Source organism: Pelobates fuscus, chromosome 5, assembly GCF_036172605.1.
Source record: "Pelobates fuscus isolate aPelFus1 chromosome 5, aPelFus1.pri, whole genome shotgun sequence".
Classification (NCBI taxonomy): Eukaryota; Metazoa; Chordata; class Amphibia; order Anura; family Pelobatidae; genus Pelobates; species Pelobates fuscus.
Window position 1 is genome coordinate 273,545,075 of NC_086321.1, and position 25,888 is coordinate 273,570,962.

Consider the following 25,888-nt stretch of genomic DNA (forward strand, 5'->3'; position numbering starts at 1 on the left):
GATTCATGCTATTTTTTAATATGTTGTTCCTCTGAATGGATTGATTGTGAATATGTAATTTTTATGTGAATGTGATGTATGGTTTTAGAGTTATGAAAGTTGGGTAAAAAGTATGTTTTAAAATGTATGTATAATTGGATTACCTCCCAGGCTAAGGGGAGGGAATCTGTGGGATGTAACTATTGTGTGATTGGTGTATTGTAAATCCCTCCCTTGCATGGGAGAATCCTTTATAAGACAGTGTGTGAATAAATCTGGAGTTCCTGCTTAACCCTCAAAGTGAAGTGTTGTCTCATTCTTGGAGGGAATTTGACTGTATGCCGATTGCCAGGAGTGTAAGCTGTTCGTATTGCTATTCCTGTTCGGCTGCTTCCAGGGTTCGTGTGTCTCTTGTTCGGGAGTTGGTGAATACGTGCAGTTTGCAGTTCGGGAGATTTGTGATTGCAGTAGCTGCTAGTCTATCTGGAAAGGGGATTATCGCCTAAACGGTTGTTATCCTCTTGTGAGCGAAACGGCCCGTTACATTGGTATTGGCTTTGACTCTTTTTTTCTTCTCATAGACCATACAATCACAAGTACTGATGATTTCCTGGTAGACAGAACAGTTCTGGATTACAGGTTAGTTAAATATATATTTTAGGTTAAAAAGTTGAGAGCCCAAAATATAATATAAAGTACCGGCACAACAACTTTCCAGTGTTCCTCTAAATGTACTCTGTAGTCTTATAATGCACTGATAGGACAATACTACCATTATATATCATTCCCAAAAATGACAAAATAAGATTATGCTGTATGTCTATGTTGTTTAGTTCATATTTTGATATACTTGTACAATGGTGTATATGTATTTACAAAACCCAAAAAGTGGACGGGTATTGAAACTTGTATATATTTATTTTAAAAATTATAAGTTTGTCTGTTTGCTTTTACCTTAGTCAGTCAGTGGTGGGTATTGATGGGAATGTCATGGGAAATGAAAATATCCAGGAGCTCCAAGCAACAATAAGGAGACAGCCTACATCGTAGTCTACTTTAGTGAGATCATGGCTCTCAGTCTACATACATTATATTTCCCAGCATGCTCCCCCAGTGCTTGAGAAAAAGAGCTGTAATCCTCGCAGATTGAATGTTAGAGTTTGTGTTAGGGATGTGCATGGACAAAACATTTGGTTCGGTTCGGCACTTCGGCATTTCGGTTCAGTTTGGCACTTCCGAAATTCGTGACTTCGGCAATTCGGTTTGGTTCGGCACTTCCGAAATGTGGGACTTCGGCAACTCAGGAATTCCCTAACCCTACCCCTCCACCTAACCCTACCTCTACTACTAACTCTACTCCTAACCCTTACCCTACTCCTAACCCTTACCCTACCGCTAAGCCTACCCTTAAGTCTAACCCTACCCCTTTCCCTACCCCTAACCTTCTAGGGTTAGGGGTAGGGTTAGGGTTAGAGGAAGGTTGGGGTAAGTGTTAGGGCTAGGGTTAGGGTTAGATTCCTGTCATCATTCCCTTAATTTTCCCTCCCTCTCCTGTTTTTTGCCACTTTTCCGAAATCCAAAGCACTATGGCACTTCTGAAATTTGGCAATTCGGACATTCGGAAGCAATCAAATGTCCGAATTGCCGAAATTTGTCCGAATTAACCTTCGGACCGAAACAAATTGCACATACCTAGGTTGTGTTCTATATTGTCCTGGGGCAGTAGGACCATGATAGAAGTAATCTATAGAACACTGGCTGCCACAGACCAGTAGTATTCAGTCTATATAGAATACTATTTTCTTTATGTTTATTCAGCACTAGATCAGCATAGTGGAGTTTCCTTACCCTGGTTTAAGAGGAAAAAACTCAGAATGAGAAAATAAATAAATGTGGCTGCTGATCATCTTTGCCCCTTAATTTACAAAGGAGAAGTCTAGGGCTGCCTTTGGCACAGCCCTCAGCAAGAAATATTTTCTTACATATATTTGTATATATTGGCAAATATCCACCCCACATGGGTTCACTGTTGCGTCCTACATGTTATACATTGTGTGCTAGAACAAATCAATACCAACATGAAGGTGAATTGATCATGCAAATTATTTGTGGGGGACAGGTCCCCTTTAAATGGACTCTTTCTGATGGTCTGTGTAGCTATATTATTCTTTGCCACTAGATGTCACCCATACCCTGTACTCACTTGTACGTTGTGAGCATCCATTTGTGTTAATTACATAAATAATAAGCAGCCCAGTGTCAGTGGAATTGGTATACCAGTCATAAAAATTACTTACTTCTCAGCTGTGAAGAGTAAACCAGGGGAAAATGATTTGCAAATAAAATGTATCTTATGTATTTGTTAGCATCTTGGCTGGTTCAATGTACTGATAAAATGTATGTTTTTATTTTGTTTTTGTTTTTTTTAATCTTTAGTAGCGAGAAGGCCAAGACAAGAAGAAGGCAAAGGCAAAGGCATTATAACAATGGATGCTTCAATATCCATTGGTTCCAGTTCTACATACATTATAAAGAAAAGGAAAAAAACTAAAAAAAAAGAGAAGAAACCGCTGCTGCGTAACGTAAAAAGAGTTCTTCAAAACAGAACCACTGTTAAAGGGTTACTCCAAGCATCATGACCACTCCATTGATTTGAAGTGGTCATGGTGCCTGGAGTAACCTTGAGTAGCACTTTACCGTGAAACTCTGCACATACTGAGACTAACCCTGGTGGTGCAGGAGGTAATGCATGGCCCCCTGTTGGGCCAGTAGCATCATCTCAATCCATTCTTCAGAATCTGAAACTAGCAATAGGCACTTCGTGCTTGCTAGGTGACTTTTGGTTGCAGGATTGCAGCAATGCTTTCTACTTAATGCGCTCGCAGTGCTCGTGGGGCATGTGTATATTCGCTGCCCTCCCGTCAGGTGACATTGGAGAGGGCGGAACGTTGACCCAACACTGACCCAACGCAGAGGGAGCTATTCCTAGCTTTGTTTTCCTGGCACTATACTATCTATTAAGGATAGACAGGAAGGTACTTCACCAGAACTGCAGCAAGTCCTCCAACACATTCAGATTAGGCACTAATGATTATTAGGCACTAGCGATTATTAGGCACTACTTCACTACATTTGACCACAGACTACAATGCACTTGAGCATTGCTTACAAGATAGGAGAAGGTAAATATGTAAAGAGACCTGTCATTTAACACAGCATCGATAAAATAGTCTTTACTGTCCCAATAAAAATAGACTCCAGGCATTTGTCTGGCAATTTGAAATCTGCCTGTAAATTTAGTTTGTGAAAATTTCCCACATGAAGCCATACCCCCCTAATATTTCAAAATAGACAAAGAGGGGCACTATCATTTTAGAGTGTCAGAGGGTGTATGCCCAGAAGCAGGCCTGCTCTGAGAAATAATAGGTGACTTACTAATAACAATGTATTCATTTAAAATGTAATGTATAACAAGAACAATGTGTCTTATTTACACAGACTAATTTCTAAACACATTTATTGCAGTTTAAAGACACACAGCTGGGAGATGTATGATTGTGAAGCTCTGGTGTAAATTCAGACACACCAACAATATGGGGCACCTAGAAAAGAGGAAGATTAGGATAAAAAAAGAGGGACAGAGGGATTTGGGCTCAAAATAGTGATTGACCCTCCTAAACAGGGACACTTGGGAGGTATGAAAATACAATGTAAAGCACTGCTCTATCACAACGAGGAACGTACAGCTGCAATTCTGCTTTAAACCACGCTAGTCCAGCAGAGCCAGTTGCAGGACTGTATTTGTGGGTGTGACTGGAAGAGGGCGGGCACGTGTTTTACATGGGAGTGTTTGTTGATGACCCTGAACTAGGAAACAGTAGCTGTCTGTATGATTAGTGAAACGAGAGAGTCTGCAAAGCAGTCAGCATGAGGATTCTTAGCAGTCTAATGAAACTTGGCAGAACCTGCCCCACAGTATGTATATCATTGCACTGACTGACTGCAGTCTTTGATGAGGTGGTGAATTCTGATAAAACCCATATTTCTCTGTATGTGCTGTGATACAATCACCGTTTTAAGGTTGCAAGAGCCTTTCTGTAGAAATCTAGCATTAACCCATAGCTAATGTGTGCCACCCTGTCCTCCTGTGCAGACTTGTCCTAAAGCTGCCTGTAACTACCTGGGACAAGGTCCTGTTAAAATACCTACCTGTTTAACCCCTTAAGGACACGTGACGTGTGACATGTCGTGATTCCCTTTTATTCCAGAAGTTTGGTCCTTAAGGGGTTAATGTCTATTCCACTGAGCTTGCAATCTGGGAAGGCAAAGCTTATTAGCCCAAACATAAGACCAAAAATCTTGGAGAATTGGCTATAACACTTGTGTCTTATGCAGTAAATGTGCTGTGTGAATGCCATACACAAAGATCAAATGTAAATGAACACTCTAATGGTAAAAGTATTTGTTTTTAACTTCAGAGAATCTCTTACTGTTATAAAACTGTAACACTTACCTGTACTTAATAAATATTGAACACATTTGGCATCATTATGCATTGTATGATGACGCCAAATATGACGATTTTCAAAATTGAAGGTATACAATGAGAGAGTGCCTATATCCGTGATTGTTAAACAAAGATGATATTGTTTTGGTGCTTATACCATCCCTTTAAAGGGACACTCCAGGCACCCAGACCACTTCTGCTCATTGGAGTGGTCTGGGTGCCAACTCCCACTACCCTTAACCCTGCAAGTGTAATTATTGCAGTTTTTCATAAACTGCAATAATTACATTGCAGGGTTAACTCCACCTCTAGTGGCTGTCTACTAGACAGCCACTAGAGGTCACTTCCTGGGTTCTAGCACAGGAAACCTGTGCTAGAGCGTCGCTGGACGTCCTCACGCTGTGTGAGGACCTCCAGCGTCGCTCAAAACCCCATAGGAAAGCATTGAAATGATTTTTCAATGCTTTCCTATGGGGAGACGTAATGCGCATGCGCTGCATTTCCGCGCATGCGCATTAGGTCTCCTCAGCCGGTGGGCGAGATCAGTCTCGTCCACCGGCCGACGCAATCACAAGGAGGAGCGTCGCGGAGACAGCGGCGAGGGACATCGCCGCTGTCCCAGGTAAGTGACTGAAGGGGTTTTCACCCCTTCAGTAACCGGGGATTGGTGGGTGGGAACGAGAGGGACCCTCCAGTGCCAGAAAAACGGATCGTTTTTCTGGCACTGGAGTTTCCCTTTAATTGTTCTGCCCGAACTTTATCCACATTGATTTTTATCTCATCAACCACTTGTTCCACTACTTCAAACAAGTTATTGACATATTCCCTACACTTATAGCAATGGTCTTGTCTGGGTATCTAATAAATGATCAATTTTTATTTTTTATTTTTTTTTAACACTTGAGCTACCCCAAGTTAAACTTAGGAGTATTTTTGTGATTAAAGGACCTGATGGTATTGCAGCTCTATATACTGTACTGTAGTATAGTTATTGCTGCTGCTGATGAGTAGTGGGAGTTTGAGTGTATGGCTTAATTTTGTATGTTTGTATTTGCTTGTGTATCACACAGCCATGTTACAGTGCTGCCACCCAACCCTTATTTCATGAGACATTCAGAATATGCAAAAAAGTGTCTGAACTAGGGATCGACCGATATAATTTTTTTTTTAGACAATACCGATAAGCGCACTTTCAGGCCGATACCTTATCGATACCGATATTCTGTACATTTAAAATTAAAAAAAAAACGATTTCACACAAATCTTTTGTTAACTGAACACGTTTATTATTTTTTTTTTTTTTTTGGAGCTGAAGGTCTTGCGAGGCGGATGGGTTTGACATTGGTAAAAGAAGAGTTTGGAGATTAGTGGAGAAATGCTCTAGGTCAAGAGGTTTCTGTGAGATTGATGTTCAGATGGTGGTGTCAATTGGGTCTTAGGTATGCTGATGTCAAAAGTCAGCAGATGGTGATCAGATAGAGGAAAAGGAATATTGGAGAGATTAGAGGCAGTACAGAGGTTGGTGAAGGTGAGATCAAGAGTGTTTCCTGCTGTATGGGTTGCTAAACTAGACCATTACGTAAGGCCAAAGGAGGAGGTTGCAGAGAGCAGTCGAGAGGCATCAGTGCAATTGGGGTTGTTGATTGGGATACTGAAATCCCAAAGTATAAGGGAAAATGAAAGGAAGTGGGGAAGCCAGGAAGAAAAGTGCTCAATGAATAGTCTAGGATAACTAGGAGGGGGTGGGGGGCAGTATATGATGGCAATTCTTAAAGGAGTGGGTTTAAATAGGCGGACAGTGTTAACTTCAAAAGAAGAAAAGGATAGGACAGGGGGAGTTATGATTGGTTGAAACGTACATTGAGGGGAAATGTACCTCCTTTACAGTTGCGTATGGGAGTGTGAGAGAATTGTAGCCCACCAAAACATAAAGAGACAGGAGTAGCGCTTTCAGAGGGGGACAGCCAGGTCTCTGTAAGTGCAAGCAGTGTGATTGAGTTTGAAATGAAAAAGTGGTGTATGGTTGTTTTATTTTAAATTACAGCAGATGGAGCGGGCGTTCCAGAGTGCACACTGAATGTTGGTAAGTGAGGGTAAAGGGCAGGGTATTGTGATGAGGTTTGTGGGGTTTCTGGTTTTCTTAGTGTTTGTAGAGAAGAGGAAGGGCCCTGGATTGGGAGAGACATCACCAGCTGCTAGAAGCAGGAGGGGTTTTGTATGCATGGGGTCTAGGATGAGATCGATTGTGGGTGGGAGTGAGAGAGTAGAAAAATGAGTGCAAGGCATGAGATGAGAGAAGGGGGGAGAGTAGCAGAGGGGGGCATATGTAAATGTGGATGGGGGATGAGTGAAGTGGGTGTAAGGAAAGATTTTTATACTGAGGAGGAGGAGAAAACATTATTGCTCGAGCTGGGAATATTGCCTGGATTGAAGCGGAGAGTAATCCGATTTATGCGAGCTAAATCCCTTACGGAAAGGCGGAGATATGGGGAAACTAACAATCTCCGGATGTCGTTTTTGATTTTTATAGCAGGGAGTTGCAGAACTGCCTGAACAGAATCTATCTGAAATCCTAGAAACTGTACCGTCTGAGACGGGGTTAGAGATGATTTTTGGAGGTGGATTATGAAACCCAGATTCTGGAGAAGAGCCGAAGTCATGTTTGTATGAAGACGTAGAATCTCTTTGTCTTGAGCCATAAGAGGACATTGTCCAGGTATATGATGGATCGATTCCCTTGTGAACGTAGTAGTGCCATCACCGGTTTAATTAGTTTGGTGAAGTACCAAGGTGCAGAACATAGTTCGAAGGGGAGACAAGTGAACTGCCACAGTTCTTGACACCATTTGAATTGAAGGAAGGTGCGATGCTTCGGTGTTACTGATACCGTGAGGTGTGCATCCTTGATGTCGAAATGGGAGAGCCAATCTCCCTCGCAGAGAAGGTCTCGTAATAGATGGATACCTTTCATCTTCAAATGTCTGTATTTGATGACATTTTTAATTCTCTTAAATTGATGACTGGTCGGAATTCTCCTGACTTTTTTCTGACTAGAAACCTGTTCACTGAACCTCGTGGGGTGAAGGATCATTCAATAGCACATTTGGTGACTAGTTCGTTGAGTTGGACTTGTAGGGTCGTGTCGTCTATTTGTGACATCCTGAGTGGGGTAGGTTAGGAAATTTGAACTGGGTCCTCTGTAAATTCTAGATGGAAACCAGATACGGTCTGAAGGATCCACAGATCCTGTGTGAGTTAAGGGTACTGTAGGGGAAAAATTGATTAATCAGCCTGCGATAGGTACATGAGAAAAATGAGAAACCATTACCTGTAGGAGTGCGACCGCGGAGGGAAGCAGATACACGTCGTATAAAAGATCTACGAGAGGGAAAGAAGCGTTTGTTGTGGAAACAAGTATTGCCCAAGTTCCAGTGATCTAATGGTCGAGGCCTGTAGCCTGTTAAGGCAGCTTTGCCAGCCGCTCGCCCTTTGTAGTGGCTGGCTCTCCCAGAAAAACGCTGGGTTCTAAATACCTTGCGTAGAGAAGATTGCGCTTTGGTAAGCGTTGTAGACACAGAGATGTGTTTACTCAGTTCTTTAATAAATTTGTTTCCAAATAGCATACCTTGTGCCTCAGGGCAAGTTCTTTAGTGCCTAATTCGGCAAGCTTTGAATAAATGTTGGATAAGACTGCTTTCTGTCTTTCAGTTGATATTGCAACATTGGTGTTGCCTAGTAGGCATAGTGCCCTCTTTGCCCATTCTCGCACCATATGTGCATCCAAAGTGCCACCTGCCAAAGCCTTATCTGCAATAATGAATATCTGGATAAGCGGGCCCGCAATATCCATCATTTTATCCTGAGTGGCCTTCAGGCCTTGTTCTAAACCCTTACAGGAATCATTTCCTGTTTTGTATAGAAAGTGGATGAGCAAGGGATTCAATTCTGGGGTAATAGCCACCTTGTTTGAGATAATAGGTTGTGGGCATTCTGCCCTTAATTTCTGCCCTCACTTCCTTCTCCAAAGGTTTACGGAACCACATCCTGCAGAACTTAGCAATGTGGCCAGGAGGGGTCCACTCGGCAGATCGGGGGTGTTTGATGTAGCTAGGGTTGAAAAGGGGGTGGCCAGAGGTATCCAATAAAATATTGTTAGAAATGAGGTAAAAGTCTGAAAGGGATTCATTCTGGAGTTCATGACAGGGGAATCCCAATAGCCTGCACAGTATTCATCTACTACGTGAAGGTGCAAATTAGAAGTTGAACTCTCTAATGGGTCAAAGTTATATTTGAGATTAGCTTCCCTAGTTTCTGAATAGAACAATCTCGCTGTTTTTGCCGGTGCTTTGCCTTTACCGGCGGTAGCACCATCACCTTTCCAAGGGCGTTTGTGGGGGACTTTGTCATGGTCTGAGCCTTTGGAATCCTCAGATTCTGACAGCTGAACATTAGGAGCCCTAGGGACGGGCACTGTCTGTTTGTGGAAACCTGCTAAAGCTTTGGGAATTGAATCTGCTATGGCGGTACACAGCCAAACTTTAAGCTCTGCAGAGACTGCCGGTTCAGGTAAATCAGACATAATTGACAGAAAAGATCACTTTTTTTTTTTAAACTAATCTGAACGAAACCATAATATTAATAGGCAGTGGACTTAAGTACATTAACACAAAGCATGTATATAGAAAGTGGGTTCAGCCACTAATTTAACGTGGGGGTCACCCACAGTTCACCAAATGCAAATGAACAGGAGAACTGACCAGAGTTAACAACAGGATTAACCTGTGTATACAAATAGTGATTTGCCCTGTAAAGGGGCAATGAGGGGGGTCACCCTCTGTAACGAGGCAAATAGGAATTTAGAATAGAAGCGGTCCCAAAACAGAACCTCGAGGGACACCATTTACCACTTTTGTCCAGTTTGGACCTTAGGTCAATGTTCTACCTAAGAACACAAATATTCATCTAGACCAATTTATTTTAGTTTGTACACTAACCTATTGTGAGGAACCATATCAAATGTCTTGGCAAAATCCAAGTAGATCACATCCACTGCAACACCCTGATCTATACTTCTACTTCTTCGTAGAATGCCATTAGGTTAGTTTGACATGACCTATGTTTCATAAAACCACGCTGATTATTGCTAATAACACAGTTCTTCCCAATGAATTCCTGAATGTTATCTCTTAATAGCCCTTCAAATACCTTCCCAGTCACAGAAGTTAAGCTCTCAGATCTATAATTTCCAAGCAAGGATTTTGAACCCTTTTTAAATATAGGAATGGCATCTGTCTTCCTTCAATCCTCCGGTACAATTCCTGAAAGAAAAGAATCTTCAAAGATTAAATACTGTACAGAGGTTCACTTATTTCCACACTTAGTTCCTTAAGTACTTGTGGGTGAATACCATCAGGCCCTGGAGCTTTGACATTAATTTTCTTTAACTGCTCTAGCACCTTGTCTTGAGTCATCAAATCACACGTTATCTGCAAGTTTTTTTGCAGCAATCATTTACATAACTCTTGTTAGTGTAGGACTCCCCTAAGAGGTTTGCCTAGACGTGGCAGGTGAGTTTACACTTGAATGGCCATTGGAGTGATACTAAAAACTCTCCAGTTAGAAGTTTAGTTAATAAAATATACATTTTATTTCTTGTTTCCCTCATTCTTTATTGACTTACGACAGTTTGTGGATATATGAAATACACTGCCTTAAATATTTTTTTTTTTATGTGTTGGCTGTCATTATATCAGCACTCTAATGGCCCTGAATACATAAGAGTGCAACATTATTAACGCACAATTCATAATAACCCATTTTCATTGGAATCTTAGGGGGTTCTGGCGTTAGGGCTCAAGATGTCTCTAGTTTTATACAGAACCTCCAGTGTTAGAATAGTTTTATACAAACGCCACTCATAGAATATAGACGTACAGTTGCAATGCCACTGCTTGAACTTCACAAAACAATATACATGAAACAATGTAGGGACTTTTTATTTTTTGTTGTTGCTGTTTTGTGATTGTCAATATATGAAATGTGTGGAGAATCTGAAAGATGGCCATTGGGAACAGGTGTCCTCTCACATGATGGGCTTTAGATGCATATGGCAAATATGTGTGCAAATACAACAGGAAAGAAAAAGGGTGGCGCTAATAAACCAAATATCTTTATCAAAGATAATGTGGCATGCAGCAATATCACCTAAGTGTATAGTCACTCATTTACACTTACATACAGAAGTACAAAATGAAGGAAAGGTGATTGCGCACTTTTGTAGATGGAACTCTTGGATTGTAAAAATAATCTCTAAAGTCTGTAAATATAAAAAGCCAACATAGCGTAATAAATTCACACACAAGGTATTAAAAATTAAATAATTGGAAAACTCACAATGTTTAGAGCATTTCTGAGTTTGCTCTAAACTATGAAGGCAGGATACATCAAACAGATGTGAATTAGCTGGTTTTGGGTCCCCCAGAAGGTATAGATAATCCTCTGTTTAGTCCTGATCTTTTCCCACGCTGTGTAATTTGACTCATAACTCTCTAATTGGTGGATTAAGTAACCAACCAATCAGAGTGCTGTGACAGGTAAATGTAGAGACTTAACCAACCAATCAGAGTGCTCTAAGCCTAATTGCAGGACGGGGCAAGGCTTTATAAGTCTTTCTCCGCCCTGCAGAGCTCAGTCTGCGCGGAGCCCTCGCCGGGTGAAGGATTATTTTTTTTTTCTTTTTAGAATTGCATCAGTTATTATGTTTTTTTATTTGGCCTTTTTTGGGGCTGAAATACATTTTAGAAGAAAGAAAACATCGAATGGTAAGTATTTTTCATTTTTTTTTTTTTTACAGGTACTTAGTTAAAGGTCCCCTCCTCATTATTTTTAGGGTGAGGGGGGTAGGTAGGGGGATAATTTTTATTGGGTGGGGAGGGGGTGGTTAACCGCTCAGGGGTGGGGGCCAGGAGGGAGGACATTAGGCCCCCCCTTATTCTGATTTAGGGCCCCACCCACCGCTCAGGGGTGGGGGCCCTGGGGGAGGACAATAGGTCCCCCCATTATTTTACATTAGGGCCCCCACCCACCGCTCAGGGGTGGGGGCCGGGGGGGGGGCAATAGGTCCCCCCTTTAGTTTGACTTTTTTATTTTAAACAGGCTGCTCACTGTTTAATAGACATGCCCCTACTCACGGTATAGCGAGTAGGGGCATAATTTACTAATAAGTAATCTTTACTTAGTATTAGTAAATTTGGCTGAAAGACCAATTTAGGTCTTTCAGCCTTTTAGTAGATAACTCCCTAATTCCCATAGGGAAGCTATCTACTTATTCGTTCCTGTCATTACATTGACTGGCCAAGTAACTTACATTTTATATGAATGTATGTTACTTGATTGTTGTAAGTGTTGCAAATGCTTACAGCTGAATCCTGGCTATGTTTGGATACTTTTTATTTAAAATTGTTTAAAATGTGACATTCTTCTTCTTTCACTGGGTAAGTATTTTAGTACTTAGGCAATACTGTGCTTCGGAATTTCGACACTTCGGAAATTCGGGAACTTCGGAACTTCGGGACCTCGGCAATTCGGCACTTCAGCAATTCGGACATTCGGAAGTACCCGAATGTCCAAATTGCCCAAAATTAGTCTGAATTCATATTCGGACCGAAACGAATTGCACATGTCTACCTCCTGCCATTTAAAACTTCCCATTCTTGTTAATCTCCCAAAACAAAGATTAGAAAAACATCATGAAAAAAATTGCAAGCTCTTCAGGCAACATGCAAGATTTTCACTGTAAAAAACTATTTTGACGGATGAAATTAGTTTAATTTTTTCCAGTTTCCACTTTGACCAATACAGACACCAGAAACAATTCCTCTTATCTTTAAATATTTGTTAAATATATTTGTTAATTCAATTCTTCTTCCAATTTCTTCTCAGATCATGTTTCTTCCCAAGCACTTGACTCTGCCTCTAAGATTATTATCCTTCTTACCTTAACTTTCAAAGAAACCCACACTCTTGCAACTAGTCATCCTACTAACCAGGCCAGGCTAGGACATCTGGCATACCGGGCAGATCACAGGGTCTCCCCGGCCGGCCCATGCAGGGCCCGCACTATCAGATAGCCGGCCCTGCTGTGTGCCTTCATGGGCCGGTGGGGAGATCGAAGATCTCCCTCACCGTCCCACAGGCACGGGCATGCGGCTTGAGGTAGGCGGGATCTTGCAGGCTAGAGTTCACTCTCACCACTGAGACCACCCGGGATGGATGGCAGCATGGCTTCCCCCTCCATGGCAACATGGCTCCCCCCCTCCCAGGCTAAAGGTGAGAAGGGAGGTGGGGGATATAACTTTTTTAAATTAATAAATTATATTTAAATTTAGATAAAAAATATATACACACACAGCCCCCTCAGACACACACACAGTACCCTCACACGCACACACACACACAGCACCCTCAGTCGCAGACGGCACCCTCAGATGCAGACAGCACTCTCAGACACACATATATAAATAATAACCCTCAGTGAGTTAACAGACAAAGAAAATTAGAAACATAGAATGTGACGACAGATAAGAACACCATCACACACACTGCACCTCTCGCACACATACGCTGCACCTCCAACATACAATACGTCCAAATATACACTTGCACCATACGCTTTCCTGGCCCTTTTGTTTTGTCCTCTGGTATCCCACTTATGGAGACCCCAGAGACCAGTCATTCACATAGCATTTGCAACACTATCTCAACACGCATACACACTACATACATGTCACATCTTCCCTACCACCCTTCCACCCACTTCTATCCTACCACCCATCCACACACTGCCACTTATACCCCACATGTATACACACACACCAGCCAGTTCTCCCCAACCACCCATTTACAAATTAGTCACTACTTTCCTTCCACTCATCCACACCAGCGATCTCTTCCGTTATGCACATTTGCACCTGTTACTATTATTAACCATTTCCACCACAACACACTCCCTTATTATGTAAACCCATTACCACACATCACTACATTCCACAAGCAGCTCCTCCAACTATTTTACCCCTATCTCACAGTAGAGCTCCATTCTCGTTCCCTACTTCCAGGCTCCTCCATTACAGACATCCTCTCTGTTCTGTCTTCACAAGTTGTTTTCCTATTAAATATCCTGTTTACGTTACCATCACACCTTTTGCCCTTTTGCCAAATTCTCCCAGTCCATTACACATATCCCTGCCCCTCCATTACACAGCTTTCTGCCCCACCATTAAATATTTCTCCATTCTATGTTCCTTAAGAATACACCTTCATCACAGATTACCCTTTTTTTAGATTTTCTCCAACCTGAATCATCTTCCTTCTCCAGGCCTTCCTTCATCTCTGTCCATGAGACTCTGATTCTGCTCGAGGGATCCTCCCCTCCATCTCTGGTTTACCAGTGGCAGTAAAGAGCAGGAAGTAACTGCATTGTCATGTGATACTGCTGCCTGCAGCCCACACATCTAATTGGTAAATGTTTAGTGTGTGTCTGTTAGTGTGTGTCTGTTAGTTTGTGTGTTTCCGTTAGCTAGTGTATGCGTATCTGTCAGTGAATGTGTGTGTGTGTGTGTATTTAGAAGGCTGGGCAGGGAGGAAGGGTTGGGTGGAGGTGGTGCCCCCCATACGCACACTACTTTAATTTAAATTTACAGATTTATTTGATGTATCGTTAGTATTTTATATCTATAGTTTGCTGTGCTCTCTTTTGTATTTTTATATATGTAGAATGTTGCCTATGTGCTTTGATGTCATAACTCTATCTTTATATCTTTTATCTTTGTTTTCTATGTCAGCCTCTTTCAGTAAATATATCCAGTGGGATATTGCGGTCATGCAGAGCTTTAACAGGAGGAAGACCTTTCTACGACAAACAACCTGAAGAATCTTCCAGGCCAGTCAGCCGCTACCCAATACCTTATAAGAAGGATTTGCCATATGATATGGTAGAACTTATGGAAGAGGTAGAAAGAAGGGTAAGGTAGTCACAGAGATATGCCTGGTGTCTCTATGTGAGCGTTTAGCTATGAAATGATGTACATACCGAGTTTATCCCCTTTGCTGCTGGAGGTGTATCTCCACCTCCGGTAACATCATTGAGTTATCATTAGCCAACCTGGAACAATAGTTCCAGGCTGCCTAATGTCTGGTCTGTGCATATTGGACATGTGACATCACCATGCGCTGTATGCTGGCGACAGGCATCAAATGGAGCAACAAGCTGCCCATGTGCTCCCCTCAGCATGTTCTCCATGATATCCTTCCCCTTCCAGAGGGGGAGTGACGTTAGCGGAGGAGGATCAGGCTCAGGGAAGAACAGAGGTAAGTTGGGTTTTTATTTATTTATTTATTTATTTATTTATTTAAAGTTTAAGGGGAATCTGGATAGGAAGTGTTATAACCAAAAACAGTGTTTTATTAAAATGTATTACTTCCTAAGAAGTGACCATTCCTTGTGCATTAGCCTCTGTAAACGCTATTCCAGTTTTTTTTTTTTTTTTTTTATGTAAATCTTTCTTTTATTATGGCATTTTTTTTTTTTTTTTTTTTGTTTTTTTATGTAAATCTTTCTTTTATTATGGCATTTTTTTTTTTTGTTTTTTTGTTTTTTTGTTTTTATGTAAATCTTTCACTATTCCAGTTTTTACTAGGATGAGTAACACAGTGAACGTATGTGAATTTATGTAACATACATAAAGTATATGTATGTAGCCTCCGCTACGCATCACAGCATGGCTTGGGGACATGCATTGGCATGCTGAATATTTTCCAGCAGCTCAAAATGTACGCATCTGCCTTGTGTACAAAACTGCTAGCATGTAAATGTCATTAATGTTATGTCCAGAAAAACAAGTAAGTTTAAAGAAATTCTAAATAATTTAAAAACTAAATAAGATAAAAAAAAGTAGTACAAGGTTGTGCTAAAATTAGAAAGACACTCTAAGCACCAACACAACATTACATGATTGCAATAGTGATGCTGCGTAGAGCACCATAGGCCAACTATTGGTTCTGATAGTGGTTTAGAACTGCAGTTCTATTCTATGCTGCTTATGTCGATTTTTGTCCAACTTATGCATGCGGTTTTTACATCCACAACTTGGAGTGAGCTCTATCTCCTCCAAAACCAAGCTGTAGTCTACGACTCTGTTGATCAGTGCTCATAGTGAACCAAGCAATAAATAGACAAATAGCAGCTACTGTATAGCTCATATGTGTTTACAGAGCAGTTCTAGTAATCCTAAGTGACTAGTGGAACTGCTCTTGGGGATAAAAGGTGCATTACATAAACCTCTGTTGGACAGCGTTTTATAGAATAAGAGTATCTTCCTAGTTATGGACTTGCCTGCCTGTAGATTATATGCAAAGTCCTCATTCAGAATTTGAAGACTATTTACATGTTCTGGAGTACCTGTCGTCATCCATCCAATTATTTTCTGTTTAGCTTTACAGTTATACAGTAGTGTTCTTTAACAGCTAGTATTTCACTGACACAAATAATGTTAACAGAAATTGTTTTTGTGTTTTTTTGTTTTTTTTAACATTGGGGAGGAGGGCACCTAACAAAGGGTTGCTTTAACAAAAATATGTGTTTAAACAAAAACTCAAGACATCATACAATGATAAAAAAAATTTATGTAAGTGCTTTCAAATATGCTAATACATTACTTAGCCCCCACCCCATACACACACACACACACACACACACTCTCAGCGTTCACAGTGCCATCATCATGTTACACTCTTTGCTGAGAATTGATTGGCAGTCAATCAGTTTTACATTTAAAGGGACACTATAGTCGCCTAAACAATTTAAACTTAATTAGGCAGGTATTGTGTATAGATCCACACCCCTGCAGTCTCACTGCTCAATTCTATGCCATTCAGGATTTAAATCACTTTGCAGCCATGCGCCCATGCAGCCCAAGTCACTCCTCCCGGCTTACATAGCCTTCCTAAAAACTTCCTTTAAAGATTCTTCTAATTCTGTTTAAATTTGAATTTCCCATCCCCTACAATGTTAATAGCTTGCTAGATCCTGCAGGAACCCCCTGTATGTAATTAAAGTTCAATTTACAGATCAGGCAATTAAAAACTTCTTCTAAAGTAAGTTACATCTGAATAAACCATTTTTCCCACGCAGGCTGTGTGAGTCACAGCCAGGGGAGGTGTGGCTAGGGCTGCATAAAAAGAAACTGCTTCATTAAGCTAAACTTGTTTTGGTGACTGTAGTGTCCCTTTAATGAAAACTTGATCACTTGATGGCAATTCTGGTTGCATAATGTATAGATGAAATAATGTAACCTTCAATGTTACTTTAACATGTCTACAGTGACAGATGCACTTTAGTTTCTAATGTTTAGTGCTCTATTTTAAATTTCCAGAATATGTGTGTGAATTGATGTTATTGAAATAGATGGTTTAGCTATTCGTCAGTATGATTGCTGCTCTTTTTTGAGATCGTTGGTAACATTGCCTTTTCTTGCTCTTTGTAGGGTGGATTTTTGCCAAATGTCTTTAAAGCAATGGCACACCGACCCGATGAGTTCAAAGCATTTTTTACGTACTATGATTGTCTTATGAATAAAGAAACAGGTAAACAAAAATAAATAAATGACTAGTCGCACTCATATTTGTGAGCTATGCTATTTAATAAGTTTTATAACGAATCCAGCAATATTTTATTTACTCTCCTCTATAACATGTGATTGCTGTTCACCACCACACCCCTTGCTTTGAGACCTCGTTCCTTATCCACCCCCGCGCACCATATTTGTTCAGGGATAAGTAAATATATTTTTTAAAAAACCATAAAGGTTAATATTCTTCTTCCAGTACTGAATCAGATGTGCAGTGGAAATTGCCTTCTGCAAACTGATTGATTTATTTTCTGTTTTGGAACCCTTTTTTTTTTTTTTTTTTTTTTTAATGATATTTTATTTTGCCTTCCATTTGGATCAACACCAATACTCTGCCAATCTTTTTATTGATTAGATTCCTATTACCCACGAACCCTATTCTTGTCATTATTTATTTATCATATTTCTGATTCTCTCTGTGATGTTAAAGGACCATTACCATAACCAATACAACACTGAAGTTGTTATGGTACCAGGAGTGACCTGTTACACCCTACTGCATGTAGTTAAACCATTTTAGAACCGTTTGAATTCTTACTCTAAGTACACTGTGGGCTACTTCTCTCCTACTTATCCCCCACCTGAAAACGCCTTCAATATACAATTTCCTGAATTATAATGACTATTTTATATTTATACATATTAATTTACATTTGTTTTCTTATAAGTGTTAACCATCATACATTACAATTAACAGTTTTATGTGCGTTATTAGCTAAAGAATTTAACGGTGTTGCAGTCAAATTTACATCAGTAAACTAATCATTTAAACCTGGTAAATTAGACAGAATCCGCTAGACATGTGCACCAGTGAAATTTTTGTTTTGTACAAATGATTTTGTACTAAATAAAAATTGAAATAGTCAATCCTGAATTTCGTCCACAAACCATTCGTTTTCGAACGAAATTCACTAAAAATAATTTGTTTTCGTCCATTAGAACGAAAACAGCACTATGCATGCCCATAAAAAAGCAAGGAAGGAGCCAGCAGCACTACCAGCTACCTCCTTGTAATAAATAACTATTCCTACACCCCCCCACGCATTAAAACCTATGAGGGTCACTATGACCCCCATATTAATAAAAGGGAGGTTAAATCCTCCCGCATGCCCCTACTCATGGCATGCCACGAGTAGGGGCATGTTGTCATTTAACACTAAATATAAATCGGTATGGGGGTCACTGTGACCCCCATATTGATAAAAGGGTGCTGCCCAGTCTCTAGTAGTTTTAAATTTGTTTAGGTGACATGCCTAAATACTGATTTATATTTAGTTTTGAAATGACAGCGAGCTACCACTGGCTGATCGCTGTTTAGGCGACATGCCCCTACTTGCGGCATACCACGAGTAGGGACCTGCGGGAGGATTTAACCTCTTTTTTATTAATATTGGGGTCATAGTGACCCCCATAGGTTTTAATGCAGGAGTGGCGGAGTTGGAATATTTGTTACAAGGAGGGAGCTGGTAGCGCTGCCGGCTTCCTCCTTGTTGTTTTTTTCCGCGCATGCGCACTGTTATTTCTCCGTGCTGTGGGGGTTAATTCCCCTGCAGCACGGAGTCTATAAAATGAACTAAATGAAAAAGTAATGCATTCGGCATATGCCGTTTCGTTTATATTTCGTTTGTAGGGCTTTCGTTTACGTTTTAGTAAACGGATCCGAAAAAAAATGAATTTTCGGACGAAATCGTATTCCTGCGAAAACGAATGCACATGTCTAGAATCCGCTGTCTACCATATCATGTCAATGGAGGCCTGTTACCAAGGTTTCAGTACAGGATGATTTATTTATTTATTATTTTTTTTTTTATAACTTGTATTTTATTGAAATTCCCAGAAATACAACTGTCATATTATGAAAAGTGACAGGGGGTACCAACATTGGTCCATCTGTGATACATTAACATTGTCTGTGTATTCATAACATAATAATATGCTGTGTATCTCGGTACCATACAGTGTAGGGTTAAATTAACATTGGGACCTCTGTCTATGCGTACGGGCTATGACTGGGCGATATCTCTCTATACTTTGGCTGATCTTCCATTGAGGGTCTTGGCATCTGAGATGTGTGTGCTGAACTATTTACAGTGTCCAACATATTCAACTTGCTTATCTAATGCTAGTGTGGGCTCTCCCTTACTTGTTTGGGGGCCTTTGCATCTGTCAGCTGTCTGCTGGCCTGGTGGTCTGTGTCCAAACTATGTGTATGGTGGACCTGGGAATCACTGGTGGGCACGGGACTTGGCCTTAAGGGCTTTTTTCGGGGTTGTGTTTGCCAGCTGTAGGCGCTGTAGGAAAGTCTCCTAGTCACCATCTGGGGGCAAGGTTAGCATTTCCTCTCCCCTCTGTATAACTAGTAACCTATCCGCCCCCCACCTGTACCTCACCCCTGCCTCGTGCAGTCTACTAGCTGCTGGGCCCAACTGCCTTTTCGCCACCAATACAGCGAACGGGAGGTCCCCGTATATAGCTACCGTGCAGCTCTCAAAGTTCAGTTTTCAGCTCTCTCGAGCGTGCCATAATGGCGGATCTGGCTGCAACATTCTTGGTTACTGCAATAATGTCTCTGTGTGCCTCCTCTGGGGCTGAGGCGGCTTTTCTGATCCGGAATGCGGTCATCACCATCTCCGAGGCAACTCCAGTTTTGGCCCCCATGTGGGTCAGCATTCGGTGCAGGAAGGGCAGGAGGTCATCCCCTGTGATCCGCTCTGGTACTCCTCTGATGCAGACATTTTTCCTCCTGTGCCTGGACTCCAGCACTGTCTTGGTCAGGGTTTGGACCTGTTGGGCCAGGCCTTGAATCTCCTGCTGCAGTACAAGATGATTTTAATGAGGACTTAGTAGGGCTTTCTGCCACTATACTTTGGCGAATCCATCATGTTCAAAGTTGTGCCATGTTTTAGGAACGTTTTTCCACTTTAAGACAAAATGCAGGCCGTTTTGTGTTCTGTAGGATTTGTGACACTTACATTTTATTTTGGCCCGTAGTTGGTCAAAGTCCTTTCTTAGCTTGATTGTTTTTAACAAATATGTAAATATACCTAGAAAAATGTATATTTCTGCAAGGTCAGGCATATTTTGCTATGCACTTAAAGTCAAGGGAGAGTAATAATAATAAATGGTATATTTTATATTCCAGGCAATCTAACTAAGGCTGACAAAGAGCTTGTTATTGTAGCTACCAGCGCTCACAACAAGTGCCCTTACTGTGTGACCGCTCACGGTGCACTGCACAGAATATATTCAAAGAAACCAGCCTTGGCTGATCAGGTAAATACATAAAAACGGAGTCTGGTGCAGAATACCATTCAGTATTAGAATACAACACATCATAATTTTCTGCACGATAATATGCTTATGTGTATCACGTAGTATAAACTATACGCCATGCTAGCAGTCATTTTAAAAATAAGCACTGGTCAATTTTAACACTAACATTTTCAACGTATTAGGGAACTGAACTTGAGTAGCAACCACTTCGTGTTTAGCATCTCTATATGTGTTGTTTGCATCCCTTCTTTGAACCATTAATGAACTGCTCATTCCAATGTGAGTTCTACTAACATACACCCTCCACACTCCTATTTGATATTCTCTCATTACTCCCTCCTGCTCCTGCCATCAGAACAAACCGCGCAAAGATTTAAACTACTATGAGTACCCACCGATCCAGAGAAGCTTACGTCCTTACTGATTCCTGAAAGTTAACAAATCTTTGATCTGATCTCCAAATTATCTCTCCCTTCTCATCATTAATTGTCACATTCTCATTCCATTCCACTTGATTGTAAGCTCACAAGTAAAGGGATCTACTCCTTTTGTGCCAGTTTGTATTGTATGTGTTATCATAGTTCAACAATTAAAATAAAAAAAACACCCTTTCATATTTTATCAGCTTTCCTGGTGTTGACAGGTATTATGTGCTACACAAGAATCTGCATACCCAGATACTGCTAAGGACCTGGCTGTCCCATGATTGTGAGTCATGATGTAGAGCATTAGGAAAGGACAAGCCGTGAGATAAGAACACTTGTTCGTATGTAACCAAAACTGCAAGGAGATTTTTTGGTGGCTGGACTCGGACACTCCAACAAACAAAAAAACTTGCTATATGCATAGACAACATAACCACAAATGAAAGCTGTAGTCTTCATGTTGTTTAGAATGGCACTTTTAAGGACTTCCATATGATATAGGTAATGATTGTCAGACAAAATGCTAGCAATGTTATAGACGATGTGCTGGATATGAAATGTACCCAGTGTATTAACAGTTGATAAGACAAATACAGTGCACCAACATGGGTGGTAATAATCAAGACATTACGAAAACACATGTGAAAAAAATCTATACATACCTATATATTTATATACAGTTGCTGGTAGTGTGATGTTTCATAGAGCTACTTTTGTTTAAAAAAAAAAACCAAAAAACATGAGGTATAAAAACATGAACTTATTTTTATTCTATTTTTTTTTTAATTGATTCTTTTTCCAGGTTGTTGTCAATTGGGATCTGGCAGAACTCGATGAACGAGAACATGCGATGGTGGAGTTTGCTTTAGCAATTGCCAAACCAGAGAATATCACTGAAAACCATTTCCAACAACTAGAAAAGCACGGTTTGAACCGTGATGATGCTTGGGATATTGCTGCGATTACCGCCTTCTTTGCCATGGCTAATCGTCTTGCACACTTAATGGATTTGCGACCTAACGAGGAATTCTATGCACTTGGAAGAGTCCCCAAAGTAAAACCTAATGAAATACATTCTTAAAATGCAGGTAGGAAGATGTTTCAGATCTACTGACTGCATTGATAGGACAAAGATGGGTCTGCTTTATTATCTAAACATGGTGTGCTTAGTGTTTTGAGAGAGCCAGTTATGAGTGGCCCGATGTTAGTCGTAAGAATACAGCAGAGTAAAGGAATACCTAGGATACCTGGCTAACTATCATTTGCCTGCTTTCAAGACTAATTATGTGTATTCTTCAGACATGTTGTATAGAAATGTGAGACCCGTCTTTAACTATATCTAGTAAATTTGTTGTTTAGTTCAGTGTTGTCCAATTTCTGTGGTGTGGAGGGGTAGATTTTGTTGATGGAATAGCTGTGGAATACATCAAATGACTATTCAAAAAAAATGTAAATGCAAAAAAGGTGTAACCCACACACAGCTAATTTTGGCTCAGTGGGGATTTTTTTTTAGTTGTTTTTACATTTGGTGGTTATTTGACTAACCTTCAATATAAAAACCCCATTAAAAACCCTTAGTATCTATAGATCTATATATCCAAAAGTGTGGGCTCGCAAAAACAAAAAACAAAGTCAGATGGAAATCATAGGAGGCCCTAAAACTCTTAAAGCACCATTAAAAGACCATAAAACGGGTCAGCTGCGGTCTAGAATGTCGCTTTAACTTCCTGTACACAGGTTCATTTATTTTAACTGTTGACATTCTTGATACATGTGAAGATTAAAATCTATTTTTCTATGAAAGAATCAAAGTTTAGAAAATATAAGCGTGAAATAGGAACTATGTCTCAGTACTTTTCCTCTCCCTGACAATGCTTTACACTAGGCTACCACCATCAAACAGTGTCATTTCCCCCAGGCGTCAGAGCAGGCATTAGGCTGTTAGAGTAGGACCTGCCAAAAGAATGGAGTACATTGATGTTGTGGCCGGCTTATGAAATGTATGATCATATACTGTAACTAAACCTCCATTATTCTTATCTAGGTGAGGTGTTTCTAATAAAACTATTACATTCTGTGAGACTTGAACTTGCTATTTAGTGAATGAACAAATGCTTTGAATCTTGTGTGTTTTATTTTTATATATATATATATATATGTGTGTGTGTTTTCTCTTTCTTTCATGTGTACATCACTGTTGGTAATTGTTCTTTGATAAATGTAATAGATCATAATTAAATTCCTGTGGTTTTGTTTTCCAGTGAGAATTGTCTGAGTTTAATCTGAAGCCGGGCCACAAGGCATTCTAGGACTTACAAGACTTTCTGGGACGCTATCTGTACTATATTTTACTCCTCTCACAGCTCACTCCCTCAAAAGTCCAATTGTATCTCATTGCCCAGTGCACTAGCATTGCTATGTGTCAGTAGATTTAACTAGATTTAACTTTTAAGCAATGCATTAAGATTGGCAGTTATGCTAAAAGAACACTTAAAATTGCTAAATTAGTCTTCTGTATTAAGCCATTCTGTTAGTGGAATTGGCTGTTCTAACACTGTGGAAACTAAGATTTGATATATACCTGAACTTATTGATTAATAATGGTGAATAATTGTTATATTAAACATGACTCTTGTATAACAGGAATAACTATCTAGATTCTATTTTTATTACTTACTTGCACCCATTTCCCATGAGTAACTTCCTCATTTTATATGAATTAACTAGTAAAATAATATAGCCAAGCTATGCTTTGGTTTGGTGGATAAGTTCAGGATGATCGGTATGTCAGTGGCTCAGTGGCAAAACATGTGGTCTAGTGGGTCAGAGTGCTTTTACTGACCACTTGTGCTATGCCAAACTAATGTTGAAAACATAAAATAAAGCAAAAACAGGCTATTACAGAGTGGTCGCGCTCAACAGGTGGTAGGAACCATGGCAACTGCCCCCATGAGGAAGGGTAAGTGCGGAGGAAAGGAGCTATAGTTAACATGACATAAGCGTGCTCATCCTGCCCTGATACCACAAGCTTTTACCCTATAACCATGCTGGATACCATGGTTACATATGGAAACAGTGTCCCAGTAGTTCAGTGTTGGCCACCCAGGCCTTCTCAAGTGCAAGTCCCACCTCTCCAGTAGCTCTCCGCTCGGCAAGGTGGTGGTGTACCCTCAGAGCATGTGGGGTAAGCATTGGGGTTTTTCCCCTCTGTGCCCTCAGTCCAGAAAGGCAGTAGTGGGCGTTGGACTTCTCGGGACGTGCTTCTTTCTCAAAGGAATCCTAGACTCTGGCGCTATTAGCAGTCTCCACTTCTGCGTATTGTCTGTAGGTAAGTATCTCTGCTTACCATTTCTCTGCTGCTCTCTGTTTGGTTCTTTCTGCTCCGTAGCTTTGTGCCAGAATCTGTGGAAGAGATCATCCAGTTGTTGCTCAAGTGTCTTTTGCGTGCAGCAACAGGCTCAGCAGCCACCATCTTGGCTCAGGTGGTAAGATAGTATGCTTATATCAGAAGCTGCAATTCATTGTCTGGTTTAGATCGTCCAGCTGAGCCTAGAAGCCCCTTAAATTGAGTCTCCGGGTGACACTGATTCTACCCTGCACTGAGATTACTTTGTATCTGGGGACGAATATCGATTTCTCAGCTGAACAGTGAGTTCTTGCTCGGAGCACACTTTTCATGCGACCAAGCAGCTCAGCGATCAGGCCTCCGCAACTGTAATTACAACTTTTAAGTGTCTGCCTTGACGTTGGCAGGTGGGCTTATCCTCTCATGGCCATTGGAGGTCATTGAAAAACCTCTATTTGTTTAAAAATACATAGGGACTAAGGAGAGAGCGCAGGTAACTTGTTTTTCTTTGGTTTTTACTATATATTGGGGCTGATGTGTACTGTAGTCATTGCTGCTGCCCAGTGATGGGAGTGAGCGCAGGACTTATCTTTCTGCATTTGTAACAATTTTTGAGTGTGTCTGGTCGGCACCTTTTAGCTTCAGATTTTGAAATGGTAAAGAATAGTTGTTAAGTAGAGCTCACTAGCCATTTTAGTGTGTGTATGCAGTATGCACATTTCTGTGTATATAGAACTATATGCACACTGTTAAGCACAACAGTAATTAAGAATGTTTATGGAATCAAACTATTGAGCCTATTCACAAAATCTTGTGTTGAGAATTTTGTAAACTTTAGACTAAAATAGACACAATTATGATATTTTCTACATTTGCTGTTTAGTTTAACCCCTTAAGGACCAAACTTCTGGAATAAAAGGGAATCATGACATGTCACACATGACATGTGTCCTTAAGGGGTTAAAGGGACACTATAGTCACGAAAACAACTTTTAGCTTAGTGAAGACATTTCGGTGTATAGAACATGCCTCTGAAGTTTTACTGCTCAATTCTCTGCCATTTAGGAGGGAAATCACGTTTTTTCCGTTCATGCCCTTGCCACACCTCCCCTGCATGTGACTGGCACAGCCTGCATGAAAAATTGTTTCACTTTCAATTAGATAGAAACTTGCTGTAAAACTTTGTGTAATCTTCTCTATAAATTTATCCTCCTGCAGGGTCTAGCATGCTATTAAAGCAGTATGTAGTGGTTCTGGTGTATATAGCCTGTGCCTACAGGCTTATTAATGTGAACACACACTGCCTTTTCAGGTAAAAGACACTTTGTGCAGAACTGGCGTTGACCCATATGGCAGATCATATGGGTGGTGCATTGTGATGTCACATGGTGGGCAGAACATATGGGGCGCGGCAAATTTTTGTTTGCCTAGGGCGGCAAAAATCCTTGCACCGGCCCTGGTGAAGAGGACACCTCTCCAATGTGCCAGACACCATTGAATGCCCACTCAAGTCGGTTATGACGACGAACTGCATTCAGGTCGAGACCCCGATGAGGACGACGAGCATGCAGATGAGCTTTCCTGAGATGGTTTCTGATAGTTTGTGCAGAAATTCCTTGGTTATGCAAACCAATTGTTGCAGCAGCTGTCCGGGTGGCTGGTCTCAGACGAT

General features: G+C 40.7%; 1 protein-coding gene across 1 annotated transcript; it reads left to right on the forward strand.

Moving 5' to 3' along the window:
- The first annotated feature begins 3,835 nt into the window (after positions 1-3,835).
- LOC134611439 (uncharacterized) lies at positions 3,836-23,519 on the forward strand. The gene is made up of 6 exons (XM_063455323.1): positions 3,836-3,954; positions 14,329-14,508; positions 17,029-17,128; positions 20,315-20,445; positions 21,673-21,958; positions 23,132-23,519. Exons 1-5 carry the CDS (start codon positions 3,907-3,909, stop codon positions 21,949-21,951), a joined length of 738 nt encoding a protein of 245 aa, XP_063311393.1. The 5' UTR covers positions 3,836-3,906; the 3' UTR covers positions 21,952-21,958; positions 23,132-23,519.
- Positions 23,520-25,888: the final 2,369 nt, after the last annotated feature.